The sequence below is a fragment of the Mercenaria mercenaria genome, chromosome 1, assembly GCF_021730395.1.
Source record: "Mercenaria mercenaria strain notata chromosome 1, MADL_Memer_1, whole genome shotgun sequence".
Lineage (NCBI taxonomy): Eukaryota > Metazoa > Mollusca > Bivalvia > Venerida > Veneridae > Mercenaria > Mercenaria mercenaria.
In genome coordinates this window covers 18,051,427-18,067,648 of record NC_069361.1, presented here as the reverse complement: position 1 = coordinate 18,067,648, position 16,222 = coordinate 18,051,427, and the positions used below count along the sequence as shown (strand labels likewise).

General features: G+C 34.7%; 1 protein-coding gene and 1 long non-coding RNA gene across 2 annotated transcripts in view; both read right to left on the bottom strand.

The window, feature by feature from the left end:
- The window catches only part of LOC123544865 (uncharacterized), a 67,813-nt gene that overhangs the window by 17,371 nt on the left and 34,220 nt on the right, over positions 1-16,222 (bottom strand). Inside the window, exons 20-22 of the mRNA XM_053517391.1 lie at positions 2,019-2,138; positions 681-800; positions 63-185 (exon numbers count right to left, since the gene is read on the bottom strand). Coding sequence (XP_053373366.1) covers positions 63-185; positions 681-800; positions 2,019-2,138 — 363 coding nt within the window. The remainder of the gene's footprint in view (positions 1-62; positions 186-680; positions 801-2,018; positions 2,139-16,222) is intronic.
- On the bottom strand, positions 7,588-9,977 carry LOC128556354 (uncharacterized). The gene is made up of 3 exons (XR_008370596.1): positions 9,875-9,977; positions 9,276-9,386; positions 7,588-7,607 (listed from the first exon to the last, which is right to left on the bottom strand). It is a non-coding gene; the product is annotated as an uncharacterized LOC128556354 (long non-coding RNA).

The window sequence follows — 16,222 nt, the reverse complement described above, 5'->3', positions numbered from 1 at the left end:
AAAAAGCAAACACTTGAAAAATTATGTATGAAATTATTGCCATCTAGTGTCTGAAGTCAAACCTCGACATGATCTTCCGTTGAAAGACAGTTCAAAACCATGATTGCATGAACATAGGAATGAACCTTCTGTATTTGTACATGAATGGTCGCATCCTGAAGTGCCCTCAGCGCATTCATTCATATCTAAAAGTAACATACGCAATAAGTATTTAACAGTCAAATTTTAACTTTTATTACTTTTTAAAGCTGTCAGTTATTTTGTGTAGAATAGGTGATAGTGGTTTTCTGCTTCTCAAAGTGGTGTTTGTCTCACTGAAATTGATATTTTCAATTAAATAAATAACTATCGCATGGGTATGGGACATAATCTACATTTTGTATTAACAAAATATATATTCTCCTTATATGTCAGATTAAATTTCTTAACAATCAAAGCTAGAAGGTTACCATATTAACTATAATCATGCCAGCGTAACGGTAAACCCAACAAAAACAAAACAGAAAAGACAGATACAACTGGTAAAATTTTTATTCAGGTAACATAACAAGTGTCGTCTTATTCGCTATTCACTTAAAAAATGGTTTTATGTTGTAAATGCCTTAAAAGAAATGTACCTTACTCAAAATACCTAAAACATTCAAAATAATTTCTGAGTTAGGATTATTGTGTATTTATACCTGTACAAGAAGATCTGTCTGCAAGAAGTGTGTAACCGGTGTAGCAGGAACATGTGTACGATCCAGCAGTATTCGTGCACCAGTGATCACAATCATTCCAACCTGAACATTCATTCCGATCTGTTTAAAAATATATTTATAGTTCTTACAATAACGTCACAGTCAATTTCTATTATCATCTTGGGCTTTTAATAATGTAATGTTTGTGCTTTTGTTTGAAGACACCGTGTGGCCTATAATTTGAAGCTAATTTCAAATTGTTACAAAATTTGGAAATAAATTCAAGACCAAGACAAAGTCCCGTTACATGCATTTCTAAAGCGGCATGGTTAACATGACAACAATATCAGAAGTGGGTGAGTTAGTTGGATTTTACGATTCGGCACAAAAAGGTCATATATATGTGTATTTAAAAGAAAACACAAGTAAAAAATGTAAGGTCGCCGCTCCTTATCAAATATAATAATACTTTTTCGGCATGTTTTCACATGCTCCACACATACATGTTTCAATTTTTATGATACGTCAGACTTCATGAATTGCGTTACGCGGTCATTTGATTTTTGCATTTAACTTGACTAGAGTTTAGCGGACAGTGCCGACCTTTAGCGTAATCCTGGAAAACTAGATATTCTTTTATTTATTTGTTTTGTTTGTTTTGTTTTTGTTGTTGTTGTTGTTTTTAAGCTGATGTGGGAGAAGCGGTCACTTTTTGACTCATGACAAACTAGCACTATTTTAATCATGAGAAAATAAGCAAGAAGACCAATGCTAAATTTGTTCAGTTGAAAAGATATCTATAAATTTTACAAACGGATCGGACGACCTGAATAATATTTTATAGCCCATTTGCAAACAAACATTATGCCATGTCAATGTTTAAGAATAAATGTAATTATGTTAACTTGTAAAGAAATTATTTTCGGCGCTTTGATGCACTGCAACAATCATTTTCATGTTAACCTTTACCCTGCTTAATTTTTAAAACGGACTGATCCATCTTTCAATTTGGACAGTACCATTCATTATTTGAAGGGATGTTCATTGAAAATTTGCTGACTGACTAGCGAACAGTGCAGACTGATGTGCAGGCTGATCTTGGTCTGCACTGGGCGCAAAGGCAAAAATACTTGCTACCAGCAGGCTAAAGGTTGCTGGTCGGCAAGTGGTTTTGCCTTTGCGACCAGATCAGCCTGCGCATCATGGTCTGCACTGTTCCATAGTCAGTCAGTACATTTTCAGTGAACACCTTCGAACAATAAATGGTACTGTCCAAACTGAATGACAGACTAGTCCATTTTAGAAATTTAGCAGGGAATATGTTAACATGATATTTACCTTGACATGTATATCCGTCTGTGAGAAGACTGTAACCAGTGTTGCATGAACATCTGTATGACCCGTATGTGTTTACACAGTTTTGTGAGCACGTGGTCCAACCTGCACATTCGTCTATATCTGTTTGTACAGACATGAATTAAATATTCCCTTCGTTTACAAATAATCATTCTAAATATCAAATTCTAAATATCAAATAAAAAGGTTAAACATATCAGAATTCTTGAACGTTTACGAGTTTTTGGACTTATGCCAATAATTATGGCATTACATTTCAAAGCAATATACTAATATGAATTAAGGCACCACCTAGCATTGGGGATTTATCTTTTTATATCCGCTTAGAAAGAAATATTCAACGCTCAAGAAAGTGAAACTTTGCTCTAAACTGTAGTTTACATTTAGTGTCATCATACCTCTTACAGCGAATATCATACTTTGCAAAATTTACGGAAGCCGTGACGGTGACGTCATTCAGCGTTCTCGCACTAGCTTTTAGGATTTTTTTGTTTGTTTGAAGTCCACGCAGAAACTTGAGGGCCTTTACACTTCCTTACTGTTTTAAAAGTGTTTTTCAGTTGCATGTACAGTTCTCATTACGAAAAAGAAGTAAAATAACCACGTTAGCGCGGTTTACGAGTTTCTATGACTGATTCGGGGTGCTCGGATGTTCATGCAGACAACCAGTCTGCGGTGTGTATATAAACCGGAACCGGAAAACATCGAAAAAATTGTCTCAGTATATGCAGACAACAAAGACGAATAACTATATACGGACGTTACCGTCTCGGGGATTTTCATCCCCTATAATAGACTAAGAATGTGCTGATAAAGATAAGCAAAATTACGTCTTTACTTGGTCTGATTTAATCATATTTATTTCTTTTGAAAACATGTAACAGAATAAGTACATAATAGAATTGATTTTGAAAAAGAACTTGTAATTTGTTTAAAGCAAATGGCCGGGTCGGACCACAAGTTTTACCAACATTAATGACGGCCCTTCCCTAAAAGTAACAAAATGTTCAGTTCTTAGTTCGTAATTTATGTGCAATATTCAAACCAAATGAACAAGAGAAATAAAAAAAGAAAACAACAAAGACTTTAGTAAAGTAAGAGATTAAACAGTTTTTATATGGAAAGTAAGTTACTATTTTTTTAAAAAAAGAAGAACAAAGAAAACAAAACAAATGTAGCAGAAAAGGAGTTATTTGCTCGCCCTTCCACCCCTACATTAAGTCAGGGTTTAAAGTTACAATAACAGTGACTGAAAAGTATTACTAGTAATTCAGTAAATTTTGATTCCAATTTAAACGTTTAGTTTTCTTTATATAATCTTGTACATGAATAAAAATGATGTCATTGATTTCTTGTGATAGGTTCTCGAATCCAAATAAACAATTTGTTGGCACTTAAGGGGCAGTACTGACGAGTATCAACGAAAAGAGTGGGCATCTGAAAAAAGGAGTGTTACGCGTTTTTTGTGATATATATCCACAGTTACACATTTGGTCATCACTTTTAGTGGATGTAAAATAAGTCTGAATTAAGATCGCTATATTTGTTTCGTATTTTTGCATGATGGAGCTGAGAAAATCTCTCACAAGGAAGGCAAAAAGAAGGAGCTTCGGGCGGTTAGGGTTTTTGTTTTAATTTATATTTAAAGGCTGATACAGTGTCCACATTGCGGAAACCTGTGTCTAGGTCATTCCAAAGTTTGATAGATGACGGTATTACAGATTTAGCATTGATTTTAAGCTGTCGTGCCATACTAGAAATAGTTTGTCAAATTTTAGGTATTGATTGGTAAATTGCTGCGAGAGATAACTCGGCTATATTTACATATCAAAATTAATCATTTCAACTGGATATTTGGACCTACCATGACCAAAAAGGTGGTTCTTTGTATGGAGACTTGAAGCGTTCCTAAAAAGTTCATATATTGGTTGGTATCTCCCATGTTATCACGAAAATGAAATTATAATAATAGTACGGTACTGGACCTACATGGCATCCTGCAATTTGAACATGAACCCTATGAAAATACTCCGAATCAATTGAAATGAAGATAATAAGACCATTTCACATATACAACGAACCTGAAATGAAACTGAACCGAAAGTAAAAAATAACAAATATGCATTATGATCATTCAATACACGCCTGTAGCGTATTTCTTTACAAAGTGTCACGGATTTCAGGACGATTTCTGTATTATTTGCCCTCAACGAAAACGAAAGTAAATAACTATTTCACAGAGTTATGTCTGTTCAATATTTAACTTATTTTTGATGATATAGTTTTATTTTGGCTCAAATCGAGCAGACTATGTAAATAGCAAATTGAACTTAACGATTTGTCTGTGTAACATGAGACTGACAGTTCATGTATTAGTACACGAGTACATTTCGATTACCAACAGGTCGTTCTCGGTTTTCAGTTAACGTTGATGTTCATACTGTAACAAATTATCTCACCGATATTTTTTATAAAAGTCCTGGTAAAGTCTTTACTGACACTCATACACAACGTCTTTGATTTGAAAATTGCCAGTCGCTTGAGTGTTTGACAGAATGTGCCCAAAATATATATGCTTTTTCCTCGGGCAAATGTTCCATATCTTGACAATCAAAGTTGACAGGTTCAATTTCTTGGGTAGCTCGGAAGTTTCAGGTAAAGCAACATATGAAATAAATATAGTTTTAAACAGAATACGTAAACATTTGTTGTCAAGATGTAAAACGCTTGTGCGAGAAGAAGCGCCATCAATATTCTGTCAAACATGCCGGTAAAAAAATGCAAAAGGATTCGGAAAAATACCAGTGATAGGATCTGATTTGAACTGTCACCGACGTTAACAGACTAATTGTAGGCGAAATAACACTCTAATATCATGTTGAACAGACACATCAGCTCTGTGAAGTGCCAGCCTACTTTCGTATTCGATGACGGCAAGTAACGCAGAATTCAACTACATTATCGAGGCTCGTCAGATACTATTACTTCAAATGATCGACATCCTCATGCATATAAGCCGAAACGATACCGAAGAGTGAATCGAAATCGAACCGAAGCTTGACGGTCCGAAAAGGTGAACAAGGTCACGTTTATTTGCAAACTCGGTCAAAATATCCTCCAGGATCCCCGTGCAATTCCTAAACAAGCTTGCGATATACAAATATAGATGTACCCATTTCATTACGCCGACATCGACGCCCATCAAAATCCAAATCCAAGCAAAAAACACATCATTATATACCTCCCATATTAAGGTCATTTTATAAGTACATTTCTTTTTTATTTATCTTGTATTACGGAGCGGATTTCCACCGAACCTTACAGGAGTGATCAGTGCCAAGTTTATTGTGCATATTGTCTGCATGTTTGGTTCAGTGAATTTCAGCGGATTTTTTGTTGTATTTTACCTTGTCCGCTCAACTGCGGCGATACAACAAGCAGGCATTACACCAAGCTTCACAAAGGTTATTATTGCCGAGCCCAGTTGAGCATATCTTCGGCATGATCCGGTTCTTTTAGCTCAGTTTTGGCACCTGATTTATGAAATATTATTATATGAGCCGTGCCATGAGAAAATCAACATAGTGGGTGTGCGACCAGCATGGATCCAGACCAGCCTGCGCATCCGCTCCATGCTGTTCGCTTTTAAAGCCTATTGGAATTGAAGAAACTGTTAGCGAACAGCATGGATCCTGACCAGACTGCGCGGATGCGCAGGCTGGTCTGGATCCATGCTGGTCGCACACCCACTATGTTGGTTTTCTCATGGCACGGCTCATATTTTGGCCTCTTCTCTTATCTTCATATCCTCTATACCTTACAAGAGTGCCAAACCTAATTGTCCGTATTATCGGCATTTTCCGGTTCATTGATTTTCAGCGAAGTTATTACCGTTGATTTGTCAAATTCTATAATGTCTCATTGTTTGTGCTTCTTCTCCCACTGGTTCGAACTCCACCAAATTTTAGAACAGGGAACAGTGCCAAGCATAGTTGTGTAAATCGTTGAAGTGTTATAGTTCAGGGATTTTCAATGGATAATGGACCTTAATATGTGGCATTCTACAATGATTGTGCGATAAGTGGCGGGAGAAATACGTTTTTCATAAGAAACACAACCTCAGGTTTTATACTTGCTTTTGTTACATATTGTGTAGATAAACAGTTATATAGTGATTTGATTTGTTTGCATGATACTGTACCGTTAAACAAACAATTTAAACACAATATTGTAAGAATAAGCAATCTTAAGAAGCACTGAAGCATTATAATTTAGACTATCCAAAATGTCTCACATTTAAATAATTGCGAGCGTAATGACATGAAATTTCTTATAAGTGTTTTAATGGGTCATAATTATTCCAAAAACAAAAATTTTGACAAAAAAAATATTTTCCGAAAATACCACACATAAATGAAAATATCGGATCTAAAATTAATATCGTTCTTTTATGTGGGAATAACATTTAAGCGCTTTCAAATGTATATGAGCCGTGCCACGGGAAAACCAACATAGTGACTTTGTGACCAGCATGGATCCAGACCAGCCTGCACATCCGCGCAGTCTGGTCAGGATCCATGTTGTTCGCTAACGGTTTCTCTATTTGCAATAGGCTTTGAAAGCGAACAGCATGGATCCTGACCAGACTGCGCGGATGCGGATGCGCAGACTGGTCTGGATCCGTGCTGGTCGCAAAGCCACTATGTTGGTTTTCTCATGGCGCGGCTCATATTTCGTGTATAGCACAATAGCCATTGTTCTGACAACTATACGGCTATTGTCAAACTATATTTTAGCTTAAGGGTTGCGCAAATTAAATAGGTGACCTTTAAAGTGCAGAAGAAATCATTGTCAGCATTTTTTCTGTTGAGGCTAGCTATAACGCTTGATCTTCAAGTCGTCAAACTTAATTGTACACTTATGTCCCAAGGCTGGAACTTTAAATTGGTAATTTATCCTTCTTGCATTTTGATGATTCAACATAAATTATATAGTTTTGTTATTTACATTTTCTATACATATATATATATTCATGTACTTTTATTTTCTCGTCCTCAAAACAGAAGTATGACGGCCGTAAATGGTTGTCCCATACCTGAACCCTGTATTGCAATTACGTCTGGTCCTTTGAGATCATAGATTCTATTCAATGCAATTGTGCAACAGAGTTCCACCATTTTATTCTGTTTTTATCTTGTTTGGTTTTGTTCAGTGTTTCCATAGATCTTATTATGAATTAGTAAAAAAAAGTATTACTTGCTAGTTCCATTAAAAGACTGTCTGTTTAACTTTCTTTGTAATACATACGGTAGTGGACCCGAAACGACAATCGGACATTTCCGTTTGTTTACGTATTTGCTAGTTCGGAATTCCCCGGTTCTTATGAAGAACACTTTCTGTTATGATCAAAGAATGCCGAAATCGCGTACGGATTTTACGTAATCGCACGGAAACTGCCGATTGACATTACGGGCTTATTACCTTAACTTACCTGTTGTACAAGAGCCTCCAGTATAACCGCTACAGCACACTTGTCTGGAACATGTACCCGGACAGCTGTAACTCTCTGTTCTATATAATATAATGTCATGTCATTATTCATTTACAATACAGGAACAGTTGATATAGCAAAACAGCTTTATAAAGGTGCCTTTTTACAGAAGTGGGAAACGAAATAGTATTGGACCGATTTTACGTAAACTTTACAAAACCGATGATGGTCCGATATAAGAATCGAACGTTTTGCCATTCGGTCCGATTCGGCCCAATACTTAATGCTTGATGCGATAACTGCTATCTGTTTCTTTCTGATATCATACCGATTAGGAACCAATATCACAAGAGCTTATGTTTTAAACGATGGTTAAAAGAATTTACGAGATATCAAGAAATATACGGTAACATTAATGAAATTAAGATATACCTAGATCATATCATACACAACAATACCGGTACATTTCAGATAACGACTTGATTTAGACCAAAATCATAAACAGATATCGCTTTGTCATTCCTGTCTGGTAACAGCTGAAATGTCGGACCAATATTATAAACAGGGACCAATATCATAAACAGATATCGCTTTGCCGTTACTGTCTGGTAAAGGCTGAAATATCGGACCAATATCATAAACTGATATCGTTTAACCGTTTCTGTCTTATAACTGCTGAAATGTCGGACCAATATCATCAACAGATATTGCTTTACCGTTTTTGACTGATACTGGCTGAAATGTCGGACCATTATCATAAACTGATATCGCTGAGACATTTCTGTCTGATAATGGCTGCAATGTTGAACAAATGCCATAAAAATATCGCTTTGCCGTTTCTTAACTGAAATTGATTAATTTGATTAAATGCCTTTTTCTATACAATGACATAGTCAATGGCGTTGTGCATTTAATTTAACAAATCTTAAAATATTAATATCCACATAAAATAAAAAATTAACACCAGCTGTTATCGCATATAAAACAATTATCAAAAAATTAAAACAATGCCATGAAGCCTGTTTCTGTCTGAAAGTGGCCGAAATGTCGGGCAAATATCATAAACATACTTCTGTCCGATAACGGCTAACTGTCTGACTACTATAAAACCGGTATTATTCCGATCATTACAAACGTCAGCTAGGCAGAAGTTCATTTTCAATATTGCATAATACTTCGTAAAAGATTGCTGTTTTATTCAATTAATGAAGATTTACTACTTTCAGTAAGTCTGAATATCATACAAGGCGTTTGCTCCGTTTTGATCACCGTTTCTAAAACTCTTTTACACAACTGCCTCATCATTCATTGCAGACAATTATTAGTAACTGATTTTGTTAAATACTTGTAAATATCATTCTATTGTTCCAGTGGTACGATTCAGTTGTATTGTTCTAAATGACAAAATTGTGTTATATTCCTTCATTTGTTTTCTGTATATACTGTAGCGACAAAAAAGTCATTTTTCACCTTATTGACAATACACATCATACCAAAGCATTATCAATACATCTACATGCTGTCTCAAATTAGCTTTATTCCTTTATCTACTGTTACTTCAGATAAAATACATGCTGGTCGCAAATGCACTTTGTTGGTTTTCTCATGGTGCGGCTCATGTCCAGTATAGGCTACACTGGTTTATTTTAAACAACATAACTCATTTTGCTCTCAGTTGTCAAATTTCTGGTGCGACGTAACTAAGAATTAAATGGAACAACATGACAATATGAAAATCGTGACCCTACCTGTATTTAGTTTTTTCCCAAAAGATCCATGAGCTTGTAGTCGTCCTTACAACTCTCTCACAAGTCTTCGTACAGTCATAATATTCAGTACAATATCCCGCATAGATACCGCTGAAAGATGAAATCACAGCATTTTTACTAAAAATGGGTTTTAACACATGGTTATACTAGAAAAGTATTTGTTTGATATATATTTTTTAACACTGTATATAAGTAAGAGTCCAAAATGTCATGTAGATATAAAGACATTTTACTGCATTTCATTTTTCACGGATCAATCAACCTATCTACCCTTGAAAATGGAGTATAAGACAAAACACGCAGCAGATGTTTAGGTAGAAAGCCATTTCCATCATCCATACATTATCACCTCTGACAACGAACTGAATGTCGTCTGTAGAATAGTTACCACTGATATAATATTACAAATCAATAATTACAGTTTTAAAAGTGGGCTCTTCAAAAAGTCGTGGAACCAGCCTGTGCCAAAATGTGGTCAGACCGTGCTTTAAATAATTTCACTTCTAGCTTCGGAATATCAAACATGATAACTGTTTTATCAAATGGAGAACACAAATATGAAACAACAAAAACATTACCTGAAAAAAATGAGAAATTAAATAAAAAAAAATATCCAATACAATGATTTCATGAACATTCAACATGCAAAATATAATCTGTTCTTGTGAAACCCAGTTTTATATTTAAATTTTAAACTTTGCATGACAACATTAAATTTATTTATATACAACAAACGTGTGTAAGCATGTATTAAAATGCTTTTATATTCGTTATGTATAGAGTGGGATAGGCCATTGGGATTTGTAAAGCACATATTGATTATCTAACCGTTGAAACACCCCTCATTTGCAGAAAATTCAAATTTAGATTTTTCTAATAATTGTAAAATATGTAAGTAGGCAGACGCTATAAGAGAAAATTTTTGTCTGATTTTTCCATGAATTTTCATTCATTCTCAAGGTACACCTATTTCATAATGATTCTGCTTTGTTTTGGTGCAAAATATTGAGAAAATATAGAGAAATGACAATTCATTACAGGTCACCCCCATCCCCAAAAATATGCAAAATTTAGCCCTGTGCAAGCAATCTTTCAATTAATTTTACCTTATTCGTGAAATTTACATTTACCATCCATTTAATCGTTACGATGTTTGTCATTCTCATTCAGAAACATGCTAATTTCAATATTAGTTAGACAAATGAAGTCCTAAAATGCGAGAAAAGACGTTTACTAGGTCCTAAAACGAACCAAAATAGTGCCACCTGGTCGAAAATTCGATCTAAATTCCAAAAACACAAGAAATTTAAGCGTTTTCAGCCATTTGTTACCGTTTTACATCATAAAGAATAGATTAATGGCATTTCCATTCATTTTCGAGGGCTTTCAGAAAATAACATGTATTGCCCCTTATAGGCTGAACACCACTAAATCCAGCTGTTCTTTATTTCATATAAAATCCACTCACTTCATAACGGTGTTTCGACATTTTCTAGCATATCAGATTTTCAGAGACTTATATTCCCATAAAGAACTAGATCGCTACTTTGGAAAAACAAAAAGAAAAGGGGGTGTTAACTTTTATATAAGAAAACTACAGTTCGTTAAATACAACCCGCTGAATTTACTACTTTTCGCTTCTTTCAATTTCTCTTTTCGTGACATTAAATTCTTACGCCGCCATTTTTATCTAGCATGCGATAGGAACATGCCGATTTCATTACAATGCAAAGTGATACATACTGAAACGCGGTAGGGTAAAAGTAAGCACGTTGCTGTCGAGAAAATGCACTAGCACAGGAAAAAAGATTAGTACTATTTATATTTGGACTACTTCTGATAGACCTGCGGAGGCTTACATTCTATTTGGTAGTGATCAGCCTTTATGTAAAATAATTAAGCGTACATCGACAGTAAAAACTATTGAAAAATGTTTTCTGTAGTGTTTTATTTTTTCGGAAAAAAAAGTTGTTTTAGTTTCGTTTTAGGAATGTAAAGAGGTCATTTAGTCAAAGTGATCTACTCCTCTGAATTTGGACGCTAAGACCTTTAATTAAGAGAAAAAAAACGGTAATGCATCTAACTGCATATACAAGGACACGGTAACACAAATAATTTAATAAACTCTATTAAAAGAACGCGAAGCATAATGAGAATATATCCATTTATGTTGCAACCTTGCTAAATAAATACTGTTATTTTTCATGGACCTATTATTCTACCTGAAGGTCGTGACGATAATGATATATATTACGCTTTCGTCAATAATTACTGCCCTTGATTTGTCTCGTGCAAAAATCTGTCATTTTTTATTCTTTGACAGCGTGTGAACAACATCAGTTCTTTTTAATAATTTTTATCCCACCCACCCACCACTTTGTTATATGTTTTGCGTATGGGTACGTTTGCTGCATTTGCTTACATATTTCAGATATAGCATCAACTTATTAAATAGAGGATATGGCACACAGATCATAATACGACACATTCAGACGACGGGGCTAAGACGGAATGTTCAGTGAAAACAGCCGTTGTCGTTGAAAGACAGTCGATGTAAATTATGAGTGTACGTGTGCGAAATTCCTTCTAAAATGAACTGCACCAAGGTGCTGAATAGTTTAATGTGAATTCAGTATTGTATTGTGTTTTGTGATGAAGACATTTTAATGAAAGTGTATAAATGAATTAATTGAGTAATGAGTGGCTAATTCACTTTATACATTGTACGTCGCGGCTTTAAAGAATCATGGCTTTCAATTGATTCTATGTTATTTATGCCGCATGAACGCTTGGTTAGGAATTCATACGTCCATATTGTAACTTACAAGTAATACTGCCGCCTATTGGTAACGGCTGTTTTAAAACGTGTAAATAAATAATGTAAGTCAATTATAAGCGTGCGTTTGGCAGAAAAAATAATGCCTGCAGTGTCACGACTTCATAATCCGTACAGCTATGTACTTTTGTCGTGGGGCACAAGTACATGCTTTATATTGGTTTAAGGGGTAAAAATGTAAATTAAATGAATAAAAATAAAATACCCCTTAACTGTTAGAGGCAGCCTTGACTAAAAAATGTCGGCTGAAGTGTCGTCTCGGAGTCGACTTCTATTGCCAGACCTGTACTTATATACTTCAAGGTAAATTAGCTTCTCATCGGCCGTCCCCAAGCGTCGAGAGTTGCATAATGTAAAATAAATCTAAAAAACATGTCTTTGCTGTTCCTCTAACAACCTGGGTCCCACAAAAGAGGACCCCCTTGAAGAGTTCCCGTCTGTTTGCTTAGTGCAGGTCTGCGCCTTGGTTAAACTCTGTGCTGTTTTTCCCATTATCCTTGCGGCGGAGCAATTAATTTTGTTTGAAATTAGCGGATTAAAAAATCAGCAATTTTGGTTTTAACATTCTGATTCATCTTGAGTAGTTATCCGCTTATATATACAAAAAAAAAAAAATTTAAAAATAAATAAATAAATAAAAAAAAATGAATAAGTAATTGAATTTGGTTCAATTCTGGACGTATGGGTTTTTCATTTGGCGTTCATGTGAGTTGTGTGGTTTACTGTATATACGGAACTATTGTTGTTTCTCCTTGATCTATGTAATATATTAAGTTTTTTCAAATGATTATTGAAGAACGCTCCGCTATTTTTGGAATATAAATTTTTGCTATTAATTTGTACCTTTACAGTTGTGGTTGGGGCAAATTGTTAGCATCAATTTTGTTCTCTGTTTTTTATGTGAAATTTGATATTTTCATGTTATTTTATATGATTATAGCATATTATGACATAATGATAATTTATACTCTTGCCATATGCCATGATTTATAGTATTCATCTTAAAATAAAGTCGCGGCCTTATTCCATTTTATAATGTCTTATAGTTGTTTTTTAGTATAGTTTCCAGTGCCTGTTAAAAGCTTACCTGCCTTAAGTTGGCGGAAGTGATGTGTTTGCGGGAAGTTTGTTCATGAGCTGCTAGTATAAATCCAGAAAGTTTATTCTTTGAATTCTACCAAGTAATAGCTCATGCGTTGGCTATCCGTTTACAGCTTCACTAATTCTTGCCTGTTGTCCATCTACGGCTTCAGCCAGTTAATTATTACTAATGCGTGGAAGTTGATAGTTACTTCCGGTGAATAGACTGGTACTGGTATGGAATCCAAGAACAGTCAGGTTGAATGTCTGAATGCAGTTTGCAGTAAAAAAAAAAACCCATATACTTACTCGTCCTTGATAAAATAAATCCAATTTTTGTAAGACAGAAATATCATTAATGGTCCGACGACACATAATTATAATAAAGCAGAACAGTCCAATTTCATTAACCCTTACCCTGCTAAATTTCTATTATGAACTTGTCAATCTTTCAATTTGGACAGAACCATTAACCGTTAAAAGGGGTGCTTACTAAAATATATTGACTGAATGCCGAACAGTGCAGATTTTGATCAGACTGCACGGATGTACAGGCTGATCATGATCTACACTGGCCGCAAAGGCAGAATCAATCGTGTCCAGCCTGATAAAGGTTAAATTCATTGCAGCAGCTGAAAAGTTTATTGTCTGCAATAAAATTCAAAAAGGGAGATTTTATAATTTTTTAATAATTTTTATTGTTTTTGAGTGCTTCTGTTTCCCCTGTCTTAATTTCCCTTCAGTGGATCCATTCATTCAAATTAGAAAAGACATTTGTCCTGTTTTGTTTTAGATTAATGTAACTTTTGTTTTAAGAAGACAATATACTATCAAAATCCTCTCTATAGTGCACAGTCATTCATGCGAGTCCTATAATATGAACGAACAAAAAATCAGAAAAAGTAGCATGATATGGAGATTCATACGTATTTTGTCAATAACAGTTTTAGATTAAAATTGTACGAAATGGTATCAGGATCTCAATCGTTTGATAAAATATTCTAGAAATATGTTTGCTTGAGTAAAGATGAGGAAAATCTATTATCGTATATTTAAAAAAAAGAAAAGTAAAGTAACATGACATCCTGACACACACTGAACGCATTTGGAACTATTTTTACGTATTATCATGCTAGAGATATTAGAATACGACATCATTATACATTCCGAATATATTGAATACATTTGGATATGAGTCATTCTGACTTTAATATGTTATATAGCATCATAAGGCATATTCTCGGTGTCATATTCTTAACCATAACCATTACAAGACTACTTATAATTTTATCGATAATCATATGTTTTTCACGGACTGACATCTGAAATAACAAGAGCTGTCGGAGGACAGCAACGCTCGACTATTCAACAGCCTTGTCAATTGGGCATAATTTAGTAAAAAAGCAAAACAGGGTTATGGAACCTGCATAGTGCTTATCAGCTCATGACAGTGGACAGGTGTGTTAAGTTTCAATCCATTCCCATTAGTGGGTACCAAGATACCAGCTTACATATAAGAATTTAACCAAAACCTCCTAAGTTCAAAAAAGGGGCATAATTTTGTAAAATGCGAAGTAGAGTTATTGATCCTTTGCACTGCATGTTATATGATGACAGTGAACAAGTGTGTGAAGTTTCAATCCTTTCTCATTAGTTGATGCTGAGATACCAGCTTACATACAAAAACTTAACCAAAAACTGCTAAATCGAAAAAGGGACATAATTTTGGAAAAAGAAACAAAACAAATAGAGTTATGGGACCTGTAGTGTCACCACTGTCGCGTTTCACCACCGTACTGTCGCGCTTCGCAATCGTACTGTCGCGTTTTACCTTCGTAGTGTCACCATCGTACTGTCGCGTTTCACCATCGTACTGTCGCGCTTCGCCATCGTACTGTCGCGTTTAACCATCGTAGTGTCACCATCGTATGTCACTTCGCCGTCGTAGTATTTAGTATTGTGCTTCGCCATCGCACCTTCGCGTTTCACCATCTTTGTCTCAAATCTAAGTTGTTTCAAGCCAAATGAAATATATTGAATTAAAAATAAACATTTTTTAGGATACTGAAATTCTCCTCACAAAAATTAAATATACCTCTTGAAAGTGTAGATTTAGTGGGAATATAAAAAGGTAACTATTGTTTTATTATTTTATTTCAGTATTTTAATTCGGGGAAGTAATTTAACATATGTGACTATGACCAGTCTAGGCTTTCGGGTAACCGGGCGAGGACGGAGTGTTTGCACGAGTCCTAGTGCCCTGCTTCATCTTATAACTGCCAGTATCTACACTGAAATTTAGTTTCAGTAAAACATTATCTCAAATGCACTTTAATAGAAGTTAAATTATCATTTCTGAAAGTTATTTTTGCAGATGTAATGTTAAACATTCTAGCTGATATAAATATTGTAAATCTTGTTTTGACATAACAAACTAGAATTGCTGTGAATGAATAATGATAATGCAGCAATGGGTTCATATTAATAGATTGATTACGTTTATCGACTTAACTGCTTTAGGCACAAATACTATAGAAAAATAAAATACATGTATTGAATTTATTGATTTCTTTTCGAACATTGAGTGATATAATTGCTTTGTGATTATGAAAAGTCTTTTTCAATATTTTGTACAGTGTCAGTAAAGAAACTGTATTGAAACTTAATATCAGGTATTACCAGTCCTTTAACAAATTTGAATAGATCAATCCAAGCGACAAAACCACACTATTATTTTGTTTACTCGGTGCTTGTATGGAGAAGGGCTTTCTGTTCGGTATATCCGGTTTATTATGCATAAAATGCATATGTGCGTGCATGCATATTGAAATTCAATAAAGATCTTTAATCAATTTTTGTCTGTCTTTATAAGCGGCAACTTGTAACATCATGTAGCTTTTTGCTGTTGATAGACATACACCCCCACCTCCGCCTCCTCCATTTTGTAGGTTTTATATTTGTTGTTTTGTGGCATTTGTGTGCGTCGTGTTGTTGGGATTTGTTTATGATT